We start from the raw sequence: 12391 nt of genomic DNA, 5'->3' as shown, positions 1-12391 counted from the left end.
TGTCTACCCCCGTCCCCGACCATGAATTTAGCAATCCAGACACCGCCACTCTCTACGAGGCGACTGACCAGCTTTACCACATCCTCCGTCCTCAGAACAAGGATCGTGCTAAAGGTACTCCTCAGGAATCCCACCTACGACACCGCATAGATGACATCTTGAAGAGAAAGCATCCGTTTACCGAGCTCATCCCCACGCCTCCTTCCAGAGGGGACTACACCTCTATCAGCCCCCAAGAACGAGCGATCATCATCCGAAGCATCCGAACCTATGCTGCCATAGTTGACTCGAAGTACAACCGCTCGCGTATCGTCTGGCAAACCGTCGAAAAGTACTGGCAGCATGTCTGGTCATGGATCGACTTCCTGCACCGCCGCCCAAATCCAGACTCAATACGCGTTGTCATTGCCATCTTCGATGGTTTAACGCAGAACACAGAGCATCCCCCTGTTCGTGGACTTCTGCTCTCCCAGCCCAACGCCATCGCGATCCTGGTAGACTGCTGGTTCCGCTTGCCCAGGCAGGCCGACATACTGAACATCAAGCCCTGGATGGCCCTCATCCCTCTCACGCAGGCGATATCAGCCATCTACTGTGACCTCGATGACGAGGCCATGGACTTCATCATTGAGCGCGAATTGTACCGCGGCGCACGAGGATCCGGGCGCCGCCTCTTCCGGCACATCGCTACGATAATCCGCACCCTCATCGACCTCCCTCTCGAGCAAGAGCATGGTGCGCTCGTCACCGTTGTCGAGCTTGCGTCCGCCCTCTTCGCCGAGGGCAACAACCCGTACCTCCAGCCCCAGCCTATGCCGCGGAGCATGGTTCGCGCGGCAGTCCAGCTCGTCAGGAAGGACGCTGGGTCAAAGTTCGAGATATTGGCCCAAGCTGCGTGCTTCTTCCTCCACATGACTTGGGAGGAGATGGACTTGCGGCCAATGCTGTGGTCGCTGAAAGAAGGACTCCTGCCACACATCCTGCGTATGAAGGACCCCGAACTAAGGAAAGATCAGCCGGCGGAATTGCTAAAACTCATACATATTGGCCTCGCGCATCGAAGAGTACTCCGCATGTTTTGGAAGGTCTACGAGCGTGACAGGAAGGAGATCGAGAACGCGCCGTGGAAGCCTAAGCAGTTCACCGAGATGCTGAAGCGCGCAGAGAGGAATCGAGAGACCTACGAGGAGCTCCTGCCTACTTGGCGCGGCACCGAGGGTTACTGCCACAACCCAGAGGTGCGTGGCACGCGCCACATTATGGCAAATTTCGTGCTCATTTCCTTTCCTATCAAGTGCCCCTTCCCGCTCCAGACTCTGTACCAATGCCCATGCAAGACGAGCTACTATTGCTCCATAGAATGTCAGCGCGCGGACTGGGACATACACAAAGACGACTGCCACATGTGGCAGTGGTACAAGTTCGAAGAAACGGAGCATCCCCGTCCCTCGCGTGCGTTTGCCTCCACCGTCAATTCCCTTCACGTACTCATGACCACTCCCCAGCCATGTTCAACCAGCGCGACATGGAGTACATCCAAGCCATATCAAGAGAGTACATCGACGCCCTAGACGACGTCACCGAGAAAGCCGAGGAAGTCGAGCCCGGTCTCGACCGTACGGTCCGTCTGGCCGTTTCCTGGTGCCATGGCGAGCCGTCGCACCATGTGTTGAAGACGACGATACCGAAGAGGAAGACGGTGATCCTGACGGCGGCGGTGATGATGGGGCAGGAGCTGGTGCTGGTGACGCTGCCGACGTTGACTATTAGGTTGCGGGATGAAGGGGATCCGTCGGATAGTGAGGCGTGGTCGGATGCGATGTGGTATGAGGATGATGGCGAAGACGACGACGAGGGTATGAGTGGAGAAGACGGGTAGAAATGGACGGAAGAATAAATCGGTAACAGGCGGATATTCTGATATAGTTTACCCAATGGAAGTTTACGAACTAGATATCTGCATACCAGTTTATGAGTGGGTGAGAAGACGTGAAGAGGGCCAAAGGGATGGTGGTGAACAAAAGGGAAGCAACCTTTTGTGGCATGGAATATAGCGTGCACGTGGGAAATGATGGTTCGGGGGGTCGGGCCGAGGTTGGTGCACTGCGCGTCACCCGTGCAGGCGGGCGTTGAACGGGGCGGACAAAGATGTTCAGCCAGCTGCGGCATGCGGTCGAAAATCTTGGGCCGCTACGCCACGACGATGGCACGGACGCGAATCACACACGAACCGCTTCCACAGACTCCCAGTCGCCCCGCGCTCCCGCCTTCCTCACCCAGCTCGTCATGCCCGCCAGCCCGCCCCCGGGCCAGACGCCCACGCCACCGCCAGCCAGCCGCTCCGCGCGCAAGCTGAACCTCGAAGAGCGCCTGCGCGCGTCGTTCGCGATCGGCGAGCTCTCGAACCAGACGTCCCCCGATCCGTCGGCGCGAGCGTCACCAGCACCGCCGCAACAGCAGCAGCAACCGCCTGAGCGCGTCATGTCCCCGGCGTCGACGCCCCTACCAGACTCGCCCGCATTGTCACCAGCGCTGGACCATCCGCAGCCGCAACATCTCAATCTTGACCCGTTGCACGTCCTGTCCCCCTCCCCATCGCATCCCCTCGCCGAAGAGGTTACCCCGCCGGCCGAATCTGCTGTAGATGCCCTGCCAGAATCATCCGAACCCATCTCACCACCAAAGGCTGCCGAAGATACCCCTTCGGAAGAGCAACCGGCGGAAAGCCCTCCGCAAGAGGAAGAAGCACCTGCTGAGCATCCGTTACCAGAACCGCCAGCAGACCCTCTAACTGTCGATGAGGCCGACGAGAGTTCTGAGCCGGAGGATACTACGAAGCCAACGAACGTGGATGCACTGCAAGAGCGTCTCAAGAAGGTCGAACAGAGGTTCTCTGGTGCGTATGCAGCAGCGCTCTCGAATCCATATTCAGGGCGCATATAGACGTATCCGCCTCCTTCAAGCGCTTGCAAGCTGAGAAGGCTGCCGCCGATGCGGTCCTGCGCGACATCACGCCTCTCGAGTCCATCAGTGATGCAGAGGCTTTCCGCGCCCACCTCAAGAACCTGTCTTTCAAGGCAGAAGTACGAATAAACTATCTATGAGGCGGCCTGAAGCTGATAGCAACTAGGTCGCTCAGGACGAGATTAAGCGCCTCAGCACAAAGCTGCAAAGTGCGCATATACTTGATTGCTGCATACTGCCATCTAACGAGTCTCTGTAGCCCAGGAGGAGCGAATAGAGGAGCTTCGTGACACTCACCGCCTCGAGTCCTCGTCACAATCTGAGCAAATTGACCGGCTCAAGCGCCAGTTAGAAGAGGCCGAAGCCCTTGTCAAAGCCTCCCAGTCCTCCATCTCACAGGGCGAATCCACCGTCGCCGCGCACAAGGCCGAGATCGACAAGCTCAAAGCTGACGTCGCAAAGGCGAACGGTCTGGTGAAGGAAGAGGAGGAGAAACGCGTCAAGGCCATTTCTCTACTGAAATCCGTGCGCCAGAAGCTCGTCAAGGCGGAAAAGGACCGCGAGGAGGCCGCCGCGCAGACGCAGAAAGAGGCCGCCGAGCGATCGCGGTTGCAAAAGGAGCTCGAGGCCGCCAACACCGAGCGCGAGAAGGCCGTCGCGGGCCTCAAGGCACAATTCGACAAGGAGACCGCCGCCCTGCGCGAGCGCTTCGAGCGCGACACCGCCGCCCTCCGCTCCCAATTCGAGCTCGACGCGATCAACGCCCAGGCCGGTCACAACGCCGAGCTCGCAGCCAAGAACGGGCAGATCGCCGCGCTCGAGGGGTCGGTGCAGGCGCTGAGCCGGGACAAGAACGCGTTCTTCGAGCAGGCTGAGCTAAGGCAGGCGGAGCTGGAGTCGTCGCAGACCGCGCTCGAGGCGCTGCGGTCGCAGAACACGGAGCTCGAGTACCAGATCCGCGAGCTGCAGGACAGGCTGGCGCTCGCGGCGGAGGAGGTTGCGTCGTCGCCGGGGCCGACGATTCCGACGATCGCTGTCGCGCCGTTGGCGTCGCTGCCGCCGGCGTCGGATCTGTCGGTGAGGCTGGAGGCGAAGGTGACGGATCTGACGAGGGCGGTGGAGATGCTGGAAAGGGAACGGAGTGAGAGCGAGGCGCAGTGGAGTAGGAAGTTGCGCGAGAAGACAGCGGAGGTTGAGTCGCTTCGGGGCACGCTGGGCGGCGCGGCGGAGGTCAAGGCGCGCGGGGAGGCGGAGGCGGCGGAGCTGCGTGCTGTCGTGGAGAAGTTGAAGGAGGAGGGCAAGGCGCTGAGGGCGCAGGTCAAGGACTTGCAGGAGGTGATTGCAAAGAGGGATGAGCTGGAGGGTGCGTCCAGGGCGCAGGAAGAGGAGGTAGCGGCGAGGATATCGTTCTTGGAGCGGACAGTGGAGGAGGGCAAGGCGAGAGAGGCGCAGCTGAGGGCGAACAACAAGGTATGCACTTCCATCCTCGGGACCCCCAACCCGTCACTTATGCAACACCTTGCAGACCTTACGAGAAGAACTTCGCAAGGTGCAGTCCTCTGCCGCACTACTCGAGAAGCAGCGGAATCCCGGCGTCGGGTACTGGCAACGGTCATCCGAGAACGGCTCGCGCACATCCATGTCCTCCGAGAACGGCTCCCGACCAGCATCGCCAGCGCCGACAGCGAAGCAATCCTCGTCATCGGATGAAGAGGTCAATTTGGAGTACTTGCGGAATGTGATCTTGCAGTTCCTCGAGCACAAGGAGATGCGGGTAAGCTCTATAGTGATGCCGGCTTTGAGGTCGGTCGCTCATATCCTTCCGCGCAGCCTCATCTCGTAAAGGTGCTCTCCATCATTTTGCACTTCACGCCGCAGGAAACGAGGCGGCTCATGGCCAAGGTCTAGCGGCTTTCCTTCTCTCTTCTGTTCTTGGGATCTTCGTGTATACTAGCCCTCTAATTATTGACGCACCGCACTCTACCTGGATGATAATAGAACTCCTTTCAACCTCCGGCAAGACGACTCTTCGGTTCGGGCAGCATGCAACCGCTGCAATACTCGTACAGTATAAGGTTACAATCATCTACACTGTGCTTTGTTTGTTACATTTCTCCGTCCCACTCATCTAGCAGACGTGCTCAGCAGCAGGGATCTCGCCCTCCCTCGGCCCAAGGTCCCTGCCGACGGTGCGCTCGAAGACCTCCATCATCACGCCGAACAGCGCCTTCGTGAGCGCCGCGTCCCAGCGGCCCTTCGACGCCGAGTCGCGGATGAAGGCGTGCTGGGCCTGAACCTCGATGAAGGATGCCGTGACGTCGGAGTCCTCGAGCGTCTTGCGGATGAGGTCGCGGCCCTCGCGCGGGACGTGGGTGTCCTATGGGCATATGTGGTCAGTCGAGTGAAGGGACTTTGGTAGGTGCTAGAGCGAGCGCTTGGGGGCATACTGACCTGCTTTCCGAAGACCAAGACGACTTCGCCCTTGACCTCCTTGTTGCGCACGCGCTCAAGGGTGTTGTCCTTCTTGCCCTTACCGAGCGTCGCGCTGTGGATGTCGGTCGCGAACCAGCAGAAGCTGGCGAGGACGCGGGGGTCGAAGGCGGCGCGGAAGGACTGTTGGGTGAGTGGTCAGTCAATGTTATAGTATTCACAACTGATGAACGGGGAGCGTACCAAATGACCGCCGAGGCACATGCCGGTAGCTGGAAGAAGTGGCGAGCCCAGTGAGCCCACTTCGGGTGTGAGATTCAAGGTCGCTCACATGCGATCCGGCCATTGCAGTTGGGCAAGGAGGTCAACAAATCGATGGCAAGAGTAGCATCCTCGTCGTAGGCAGCCAGCTCTTTTTCGATCTATAGATCCTGGTGTTAGTTCACCGGAAGATGGGTACTGATTGGAGTCCATACCTTGTATTTGTTGCCGCGGTCAGTACCTGTACGAGAGATAGTATACTGAGTCAGGACAGTTTACATATCGATGAGAACGACTGACCGTCATTGTCGTAGGGGAGTGCCTCCGGGCCCTCGAATTCGTGGTACGTTGACGGGCAGGCTGAGAGCGAACTCAATAAATCGTTTGTTGATGCATGATGGAGTTACTCACCTACAACATATCCATGGCTAGCGATCTGACCCGCGAAGCGCTCAACCGGGCCAGTCACTTGGTAGATCTCACTGATCGTAGGTCAGCACGCGTCTGGTGAGAGAGGGGCAGGTAGTCGGAAGCATAGATGCTTCAATCGGCTGTCTCTGCATCGTTCTCACCTGAACACGACGACACCAGGAAACTTGGCCTTGGGATACCCAGGGACGTTGGGCGAGAACACGAAGATGCGCATCTGGTGGGGACGCGCCGAGTTCTTCGAGGACGGAATGTCCACATCCTGGTAGCTTGAGTTGATCAACATGGTGGTCGCGGTCAGAGAGGGATGAGGGCACAAGACAAGATCGATTGGGGCTGCTTTGAAGGGCACGGGTGGGAACGCTCTGCGCCCCTCTACAAATGTGGCTACAAATTGTAGTACAAATGTTCAACTTCTTGGTCACGGCCAGGTGCGCGCGATGTCAGGAGATGCCGCGTGACATCACACGGTGTCCCTCAGCGTGTGCCACCGAAGGGCTTCGGTCTCTCATCACCACCGCCAAAGCAACCTGCTATCAATCTGTCGCTTCAAGCTCGGCGCTCTCGTCGGACTGAGCCTCCGTGCCCTCGTCGTCGCCGTCGCTGTCCTCCTTCTCGTCCTCGGCCTCCTCATCCTCGTCGTCCACCTCATCCTCCGAATCGTTCAATTCCAACGTCGCCCCCGGCAGCGTCACCAACGTGAACTCGCTCCCCATATTCAGCCCCGTCTGCAAGACCACCATCTTCGGCTGTATAAAATACCGCGCGACGCCAACCCAGTACTTCGGCTCGCCGCGCCCCCAGCCCACAGTCAGGTTGAACGTCTTCATCAGGGTCGGGTCGAGTTTCTTCGCTTCCTCGAAGACCTCGTTCAGGTGGTCGTCCATGAAGGCCTTGCTGATCTGGGTTAGGAAGTCGATGTCCCGCGAGTTGTAAAGGGCTGAGAAGGCGTTGAGTGGATAGACGTCGTCGAGACAATGAAAGCACCGTACGGTGGGGGAGAGGCACCTTGGTCTCTTCGATTAGGTCCCAGCGGAAGAAATGGCACTTGGTTCGGTGGTCGTCCTTCCAGTTCTGGCGCTGACACTCCCTTGAGCAGTAGTACGCTGTTTTACAGGGGCATTGGTAGATGTCTAGTGCTGGAAGGGGACACTGGAGGTTGCTATCAGCCATGGTGGTCATTATGCATGCATAACTTACATCTGGATTATGGCAATGTGTCGTGGTGGCGTCCCATTCCTTCTGCAGCTTCTCGAAGATCGCCCAGTGCTTCTCCGCGCGCTCGATGAGGTCGTCCAGAATCTTGGGATGCCATGGTGCCTTCTCAATGGACAGCTTGTCGCGCTGATACGCATGCCAGAACGTCCTCAGGACCCTCCTGTGAGACAAGGCGGGTTGCAGCTGTTTAAGCAGCACCATGGGGTCGCCCTTCCTCAGCTTCGGCTGCTTCATGCACAATATATTCGGGAGGAGGCCCTCTTGTAGCGACCATATGATGGGTCGTAGATCTGCCGTGAGGGTCCACGCCTGCTCGAGGAAGAAGCATGCAGCCTGAGCGACGACCTCGTACGGCTGCCCCGCGTGCCGACGGACGAGAGCCACGCACACATTGATCATGTCGCGCGGCAGGACGCTGGGATGCAAGCTGTGCGTGCGGTCTACCAGCAGTTGGGACGACAGCTCCAGTGACGCGAGGACGCCACCATCCTCTTCTTTGTCCGAAAGCGTCAAGAGGATGCGTAGGAGGCGCGCGACGTGCCGGAAGAGACGGTGGCCGCTGCCCTGCACTCGACGGGACAACTCGCGTTCGACGATGGCCCGTATCTCAACGCTGTCGGACTCGCAATATACTGCAGCCACGGCCTTGGCCAGCGGGACGAGCGCTAGATTTCCCCGGATTTGGAACATGTACTCCGGGATTCGGAACCAAACGTCGATGAGCAAGACGATGCTGTTGGGTTCCGCGTGTAAGAGGTCGACAACCTCGGCGCGACGGTTCTCTATATTCTCGGACAGAGACATAAAGAGATGGATAACGAGCCGCACCGAGTCGACATTAGGACGATGGTGAAGATAGTCGACCCAAGCCCAAGCATGCGTCCAGTATTTCTCGATGGTCTGCCACACCCGGCGTGAACGAGAGACGAGCGAGGGGTCGGAGAGGGCGCTGTAAGTTCGGAGAGAGCGGACGACAACAGCCCACTTCCGAGGGTGTAAAGGAGTGTAGGCACCCTGGTGATTTGTGGGCACGGGTTCCAGCAATTCGGCGAGGGGCTTTTTCTTCAGGATGTCATCGATGCGTTGACGAAGTTTGGTCTCTGCAGAGGTATTGCGCGGACCGTTGCTCTTCCTTGCTTTGATTAGTTGTATTAGACTGTCAGTAGCCTCGCACAACGACGCGGTATCGGGATTAGTGAATTCGTGTTCGGGGACTGCCACTTTTTATGTTGTGCGGGTAATTAGCAAGTTTTGCAGCGATAGACGTTATAGAATCTCACTGGTGTAGTATGTTTCCAAAAATTAGAGGGTGAAAAGGAGGGTATGAAAGAGTGAATTAGGCCTGGAGTGCAGGAGTTGTGGTCGAGGAACGCGCAGGAGGCGCGGATCAGGCATCACAAACGCGTGACATCACAGATCGGCACGGCGGTCCGGATATGTTTCCCTCCGCCATCTCTGCACGAACGTGTGTCCTCGATCGCCGACGTCCGTCCCTTGTGCTTGACAGACAGAAAAGATGGCTACATTCGGATCTTGGAAGAGGACACCATGTCGGGCGAACTACCCACTGCGCGGATACGACCCTACTATGGCGCGGACTCGAACGAGCGCAAGACCATGATGCGCCTCATCGCGAAGCATGAGATGGAGGCGCTCGCGACAGCGAATCGTAGAGGTGCTTACTGCACCCCTCTTCCCATTGCGTCCCCTGACAGCTAGTTTCTCTACAGCCTACTGTAACCCTGCGCTCGTGTTGCTCTGGCTTGCCGCATCCTCCGCCTTCGTGGAGTTCATGCACTGGTGGCCAAGTCAGCAACCTGCAGGACTCGGTGGGCTCTGGCCTTGGTTCAGCCCGGTCCGCGGCTATGCGCCATTCCTTGTCGTGTTCCTAGTCGCTGTGGATTGGTGAGCGACATCCCTTTTGTTCGTCTTCGAGTCTAATGATCACCTTAGGTTCAATCGTCCCTATTTCGAGGAGCGAATGCAGGCGTCGCTACGCTCAGAGGACAGACGCGATGGCTCCTCCTTCTGGCTGCTCGAATACGACGGCGAGATCATTGGACTGGCGGCAATCAAGACTCGGGAGGCCAAGGCAACCCAAGCGACTTCTGTCGTCGCTGACCTGACGCACTTTACCGTCATCGAACCGTATCGTCCCGCGAACATCCAGCGCGACCTACTTCAGCATACAATCCGAAAGGCTTTTGAGGCCAACGACAAACTCGCTCTGATCCACGCCGAGGACGACGCGCTGCATCCATATATTCAGCAGGCTCTACACGACGAAGGTTTTCGCGTCATTGACGGCGAAGTCACACGGACCATGGGCATCATGCGATGGAAAATACGCGACAGCACTTTGATAAGGAGCGAATGGGAGCGAAGGCAGGCAGACACTACCAAGGGATCAGCAGGTTGATTCGCCTGTCTCTTGGGCGCTTGAGGTGAGTCTCGTCCCCCTCTTCCACGTCTACCTTCTCGTAACCCTGCCGCAAACAACGAGCTAACGATAATCAGAACCCGTCACTATTGTACAGCATTACAGATTCAAGGACTGCGCCGTCGATAAGCTACTTCCTGTATACGTTCCCATTGGGCGCGGTGTACGTCGAAGAGCCTCGCCTGTTGTTGGTGTAAGTCGAGTTATCGGGGTTCTTGTAATGATAACTCCCGTCCCTGCGTCGTGGGGTTGGCCATTGCATCGCTGGCGAAGTGCGCGAGAACGTACTTGTTCGAATAGTGGTACGTGTTGTCACCATACCCGTAGTCGCGCTTGTCCCACTTGTTTCCCTGGACGGTGGTGGGCAATCAGAGAAGCTCGACGACGACACCTTCAAAGCACGCACCTGGCTGTTCGTACCGGAGGACGTCGTCTGCCACGGACCGTACCTGCTGCTGTCGCTGGGCATCTTGTAGTTGTGTGGGTGCTCGGACGTGCGAGAGGGTCAATGTAGAGGGCAAGGTGCGTCTTCTCGCATCAAGGCGCCCATCGCTCATTATATAGGCCCAGTCATGTGCGCTCACCTGCTATTGGCAAGCAAAGACAAGCAGGCTACCTCCTTCCAGGTGCAGAACAGGAGCGATCCTGCTTCAGCAGCATGAAGCGTACGCGACCTCATCTCGCGTGACCCTGGAATACTCGCGGGTCCTGCCGACGTCCTGGGGACTCTCTTCAAGGCGTCTGTTGGTCACCTTCTGACTGTATGTACTATCCTTCCTCACGTACGCGAAGACCGTCTCCTCCCCGCCCAGGACGTCGCCGACGGATAGCCGACCTCCACACGCGCGGGAACGTTCGTGGAAAAGCCGATTCTGAGCGCGGAGGCAAAGCACTCGATCGGGGAGACTCGCAGGCTGACTCGGAGGGCGATTGCGCACCGAAGATGTGAGCTTCCCCCCCCCCCTCTTCCACCCGCTCTTCCACGTTCTCGAGCCGCCGCCGCTTTCTCCTTCGTCGCCGTCGAGCACGACGCTAATGATATACACGGCAGTTACATCGGTCACTATTGTACATCTTCGTTGAAATTCAGGTTCGCACACCCTCTGGCTAGTACCACCTGTACACCTGGCCCGACGGCGACGTGTAGGTAATTGTGCCCCTCCCGTTGTTGTGGTAACTCGACCCGTCGGGGTTCTTGTAATAATAACTGCCGTCGCTGTCAATGTGCCGAAATGTCAGCTCAAGTCCTCTTTCCATGGGAACAACTCGTCGCACCGGTTCGAGTAATGGTACCCCCACTCCCCATACGAGAAGTAAAACTTCCTGGCGTACTTGTTGCCCTGCGCAACGTTGAGCGTCGTTGGGGCGAAGGAGGCAGGTCAGATACTCACCTGGCTGTTCGTGCCGCGGTGGGTGGTCACAAAATCACCGTGCTGGCTGGCGACCATCTTTGTACTCTTGTAGGATGTGGTGGTGGTGGTAGTTGGGGAACAAGAGCTGTTGAATTGAAATACAGAAAAAGTCTCGAGAAAATGCCCCGGTCAGGTGCATTGATTGCCTTGCCACCCACAATTGATTACATCCCCATTGGGAATAAAGTCTTTCCTTTTGCGGAAAAGCCATGTTGTGGCACATCCAGAGACGTGTAATATCGCCTTCCTTGGGAAATTAGTACACCATAATACTCCTCATACGGTAATGTCTCGTTTTTGAAAGTTTTAGCTTCCCGGAGGCCCTACAAGAGGATCTGTAAGAGAAGACGAATCAACGTCAGTTCTACCTGATTCGGACGCCTGAGTACGCCGTTTTCGACCTGGTTCTCCCACGAATTCCTCACCGATAGAGATTTAGTTATGTCTCTCGTCTACACAATAATCCTCATGGGCATGGATAGCGGCACGGAATTTTGGTAAGACGAACAGCTGGCGAGGCGCGTCATAGGGCCAGCCTCATGATAAGGTGCCAGTCAGTCCTTCGCGATGCTAATCAGCTTCCATCTTAGACATTGCTTGTCATTCTTCGAAACTTTGCCGTAAACAAACGTGAATCAGGGTACTGTACAACGCGGACCGCGGTTCCTTATCTCGCCAACCTGCATTCCATCGCGGCCCCATGACTCCGAAGCGCTCTTCGCTTACTTGGAGGACGACTTGTAGACGTTGCCGCTAGGCGACGTGTACGTAGACGACCCAGTGCTGCTGCTGTGGTAGGTGGACCCGTTGGGGTTGGAGTAATAGTAGCTTCCATCGCTGCATACAGTAGGTCAGCCGATGCTCATGTCGTCAAAGACGTCGAGCACGCACGAGTTAGAGTAGTGGTACGAGTTGCTCCCGTTACCGTAGTCACGGCTGCAGTAGTGGTTGCCCTACACGACGACGACAAGTATGAGCAATGAACAAAGGGGACGTTGATAAAGGCGCGACGCACCTGGCTGTTGGTCCCACTCGAGGTGTGGTTGTACGAGCCGTACGACGAGTTGGGCATCGCGGATGAGCGTGTGAGACGTACGAGAGCGGTGTTCGAGATGAAAGGGAGAGGTCAAGAGCCTCTCTGGGGTGCCCCGGGCGCGCGACCCCGTATTATAGTCGCGATCACGTGTTGATGGCCCCGCCAAATGTATGCAATCACGGCGGTTACCCCGGTTGGACG

The 12391-nt window shown here is 57.4% G+C and overlaps 8 protein-coding genes across 8 annotated transcripts; 3 read left to right on the top strand and 5 right to left on the bottom strand.

The window, feature by feature from the left end:
* Positions 1-21: 21 nt before the first annotated feature.
* SCHCODRAFT_02487422 (uncharacterized protein) lies at positions 22-1879 on the top strand (the record flags this gene model as incomplete). The annotated part of the gene is made up of 4 exons (XM_050342876.1): positions 22-114; positions 165-1238; positions 1296-1452; positions 1506-1879. The coding sequence occupies 4 exons, from the start codon at positions 22-24 to the stop codon at positions 1877-1879; spliced, it is 1698 nt and encodes a 565-aa protein (XP_050202242.1).
* A 698-nt stretch (positions 1880-2577) lies between these two features.
* On the top strand, positions 2578-5024 carry SCHCODRAFT_02156430 (uncharacterized protein). The gene is made up of 6 exons (XM_003037307.2): positions 2578-2896; positions 2944-3083; positions 3131-3173; positions 3229-4434; positions 4490-4738; positions 4795-5024. The coding sequence occupies exons 1-6, from the start codon at positions 2798-2800 to the stop codon at positions 4870-4872; spliced, it is 1815 nt and encodes a 604-aa protein (XP_003037353.2). The 5' UTR covers positions 2578-2797; the 3' UTR covers positions 4873-5024.
* A 68-nt stretch (positions 5025-5092) lies between these two features.
* Positions 5093-6370, bottom strand: SCHCODRAFT_02663052 (alpha/beta-hydrolase; the record flags this gene model as incomplete). Its single annotated transcript, XM_003038644.1, has 8 exons — positions 5093-5341; positions 5416-5577; positions 5638-5666; positions 5726-5816; positions 5871-5896; positions 5956-6015; positions 6067-6137; positions 6228-6370. 8 exons carry the CDS (start codon positions 6368-6370, stop codon positions 5093-5095), a joined length of 831 nt encoding a protein of 276 aa, XP_003038690.1.
* Positions 6371-6551: 181 nt separating this feature from the next.
* SCHCODRAFT_02156424 (uncharacterized protein) lies at positions 6552-8680 on the bottom strand. The gene is made up of 3 exons (XM_050341949.1): positions 8583-8680; positions 7285-8522; positions 6552-7236 (listed from the first exon to the last, which is right to left on the bottom strand). Coding segments are annotated over exons 1-3 (1743 nt in total). The 5' UTR covers positions 8584-8680; the 3' UTR covers positions 6552-6732.
* Positions 8681-8850: 170 nt separating this feature from the next.
* Positions 8851-9721, top strand: SCHCODRAFT_02487950 (uncharacterized protein; the record flags this gene model as incomplete). The annotated part of the gene is made up of 3 exons (XM_003037308.1): positions 8851-8977; positions 9033-9207; positions 9256-9721. 3 exons carry the CDS (start codon positions 8851-8853, stop codon positions 9719-9721), a joined length of 768 nt encoding a protein of 255 aa, XP_003037354.1.
* Positions 9697-10267, bottom strand: SCHCODRAFT_02611161 (uncharacterized protein). The gene is made up of 4 exons (XM_003038646.3): positions 10149-10267; positions 10031-10092; positions 9820-9978; positions 9697-9746 (listed from the first exon to the last, which is right to left on the bottom strand). Exons 1-3 carry the CDS (start codon positions 10209-10211, stop codon positions 9873-9875), a joined length of 231 nt encoding a protein of 76 aa, XP_003038692.1. The 5' UTR covers positions 10212-10267; the 3' UTR covers positions 9697-9746; positions 9820-9872.
* Positions 10268-10849: 582 nt separating this feature from the next.
* On the bottom strand, positions 10850-11214 carry SCHCODRAFT_01208959 (uncharacterized protein; the record flags this gene model as incomplete). Its single annotated transcript, XM_003038647.3, has 3 exons — positions 11134-11214; positions 11018-11082; positions 10850-10958 (listed from the first exon to the last, which is right to left on the bottom strand). Exons 1-3 carry the CDS (start codon positions 11188-11190, stop codon positions 10850-10852), a joined length of 231 nt encoding a protein of 76 aa, XP_003038693.1. The 5' UTR covers positions 11191-11214.
* Positions 11215-11701: 487 nt separating this feature from the next.
* SCHCODRAFT_02529309 (uncharacterized protein) lies at positions 11702-12294 on the bottom strand. The gene is made up of 3 exons (XM_003038648.2): positions 12170-12294; positions 12046-12107; positions 11702-11991 (listed from the first exon to the last, which is right to left on the bottom strand). Exons 1-3 carry the CDS (start codon positions 12224-12226, stop codon positions 11877-11879), a joined length of 234 nt encoding a protein of 77 aa, XP_003038694.1. The 5' UTR covers positions 12227-12294; the 3' UTR covers positions 11702-11876.
* Between the last annotated feature and the right edge of the window lie 97 nt (positions 12295-12391).

Source organism: Schizophyllum commune (genome assembly GCF_000143185.2).
Source record: "Schizophyllum commune H4-8 unplaced genomic scaffold SCHCOscaffold_2, whole genome shotgun sequence".
NCBI lineage: Eukaryota > Fungi > Basidiomycota > Agaricomycetes > Agaricales > Schizophyllaceae > Schizophyllum > Schizophyllum commune.
This window is presented reverse-complemented; position numbering and strand designations above follow the sequence as displayed.

Excerpts from the sequence above, each read along its gene's own strand:
- SCHCODRAFT_02529309 (XM_003038648.2), bottom strand. The coding sequence starts at position 12,226 with ATGCCCAACTCGTCGTACGGCTCGTACAACCACACCTCGAGTGGGACC. Across the intron at positions 12,108-12,169 it reads CGAGTGGGACCAACAGCCAG|GGCAACCACTACTGCAGCCG; the intron begins GTGCGTCGCGCC and ends GTCGTCGTGTAG. Across the intron at positions 11,992-12,045 it reads TCGTACCACTACTCTAACTC|CGATGGAAGCTACTATTACT; the intron begins GTGCGTGCTCGA and ends TACTGTATGCAG.
- SCHCODRAFT_02156430 (XM_003037307.2), top strand. The coding sequence starts at position 2,798 with ATGAGGCCGACGAGAGTTCTGAGCCGGAGGATACTACGAAGCCAACGA. Across the intron at positions 2,897-2,943 it reads GGTCGAACAGAGGTTCTCTG|ACGTATCCGCCTCCTTCAAG; the intron begins GTGCGTATGCAG and ends GGGCGCATATAG. Across the intron at positions 4,435-4,489 it reads AGCTGAGGGCGAACAACAAG|ACCTTACGAGAAGAACTTCG; the intron begins GTATGCACTTCC and ends AACACCTTGCAG.
- SCHCODRAFT_02611161 (XM_003038646.3), bottom strand. The coding sequence starts at position 10,211 with ATGCCCAGCGACAGCAGCAGGTACGGTCCGTGGCAGACGACGTCCTCC. Across the intron at positions 10,093-10,148 it reads CCTCCGGTACGAACAGCCAG|GGAAACAAGTGGGACAAGCG; the intron begins GTGCGTGCTTTG and ends ACCACCGTCCAG. Across the intron at positions 9,979-10,030 it reads ACGTACCACTATTCGAACAA|GGACGGGAGTTATCATTACA; the intron begins GTACGTTCTCGC and ends CCCACGACGCAG.
- SCHCODRAFT_02156424 (XM_050341949.1), bottom strand. Across the intron at positions 7,237-7,284 it reads CACATTGCCATAATCCAGAT|TGTCCCCTTCCAGCACTAGA; the intron begins GTAAGTTATGCA and ends AGCAACCTCCAG.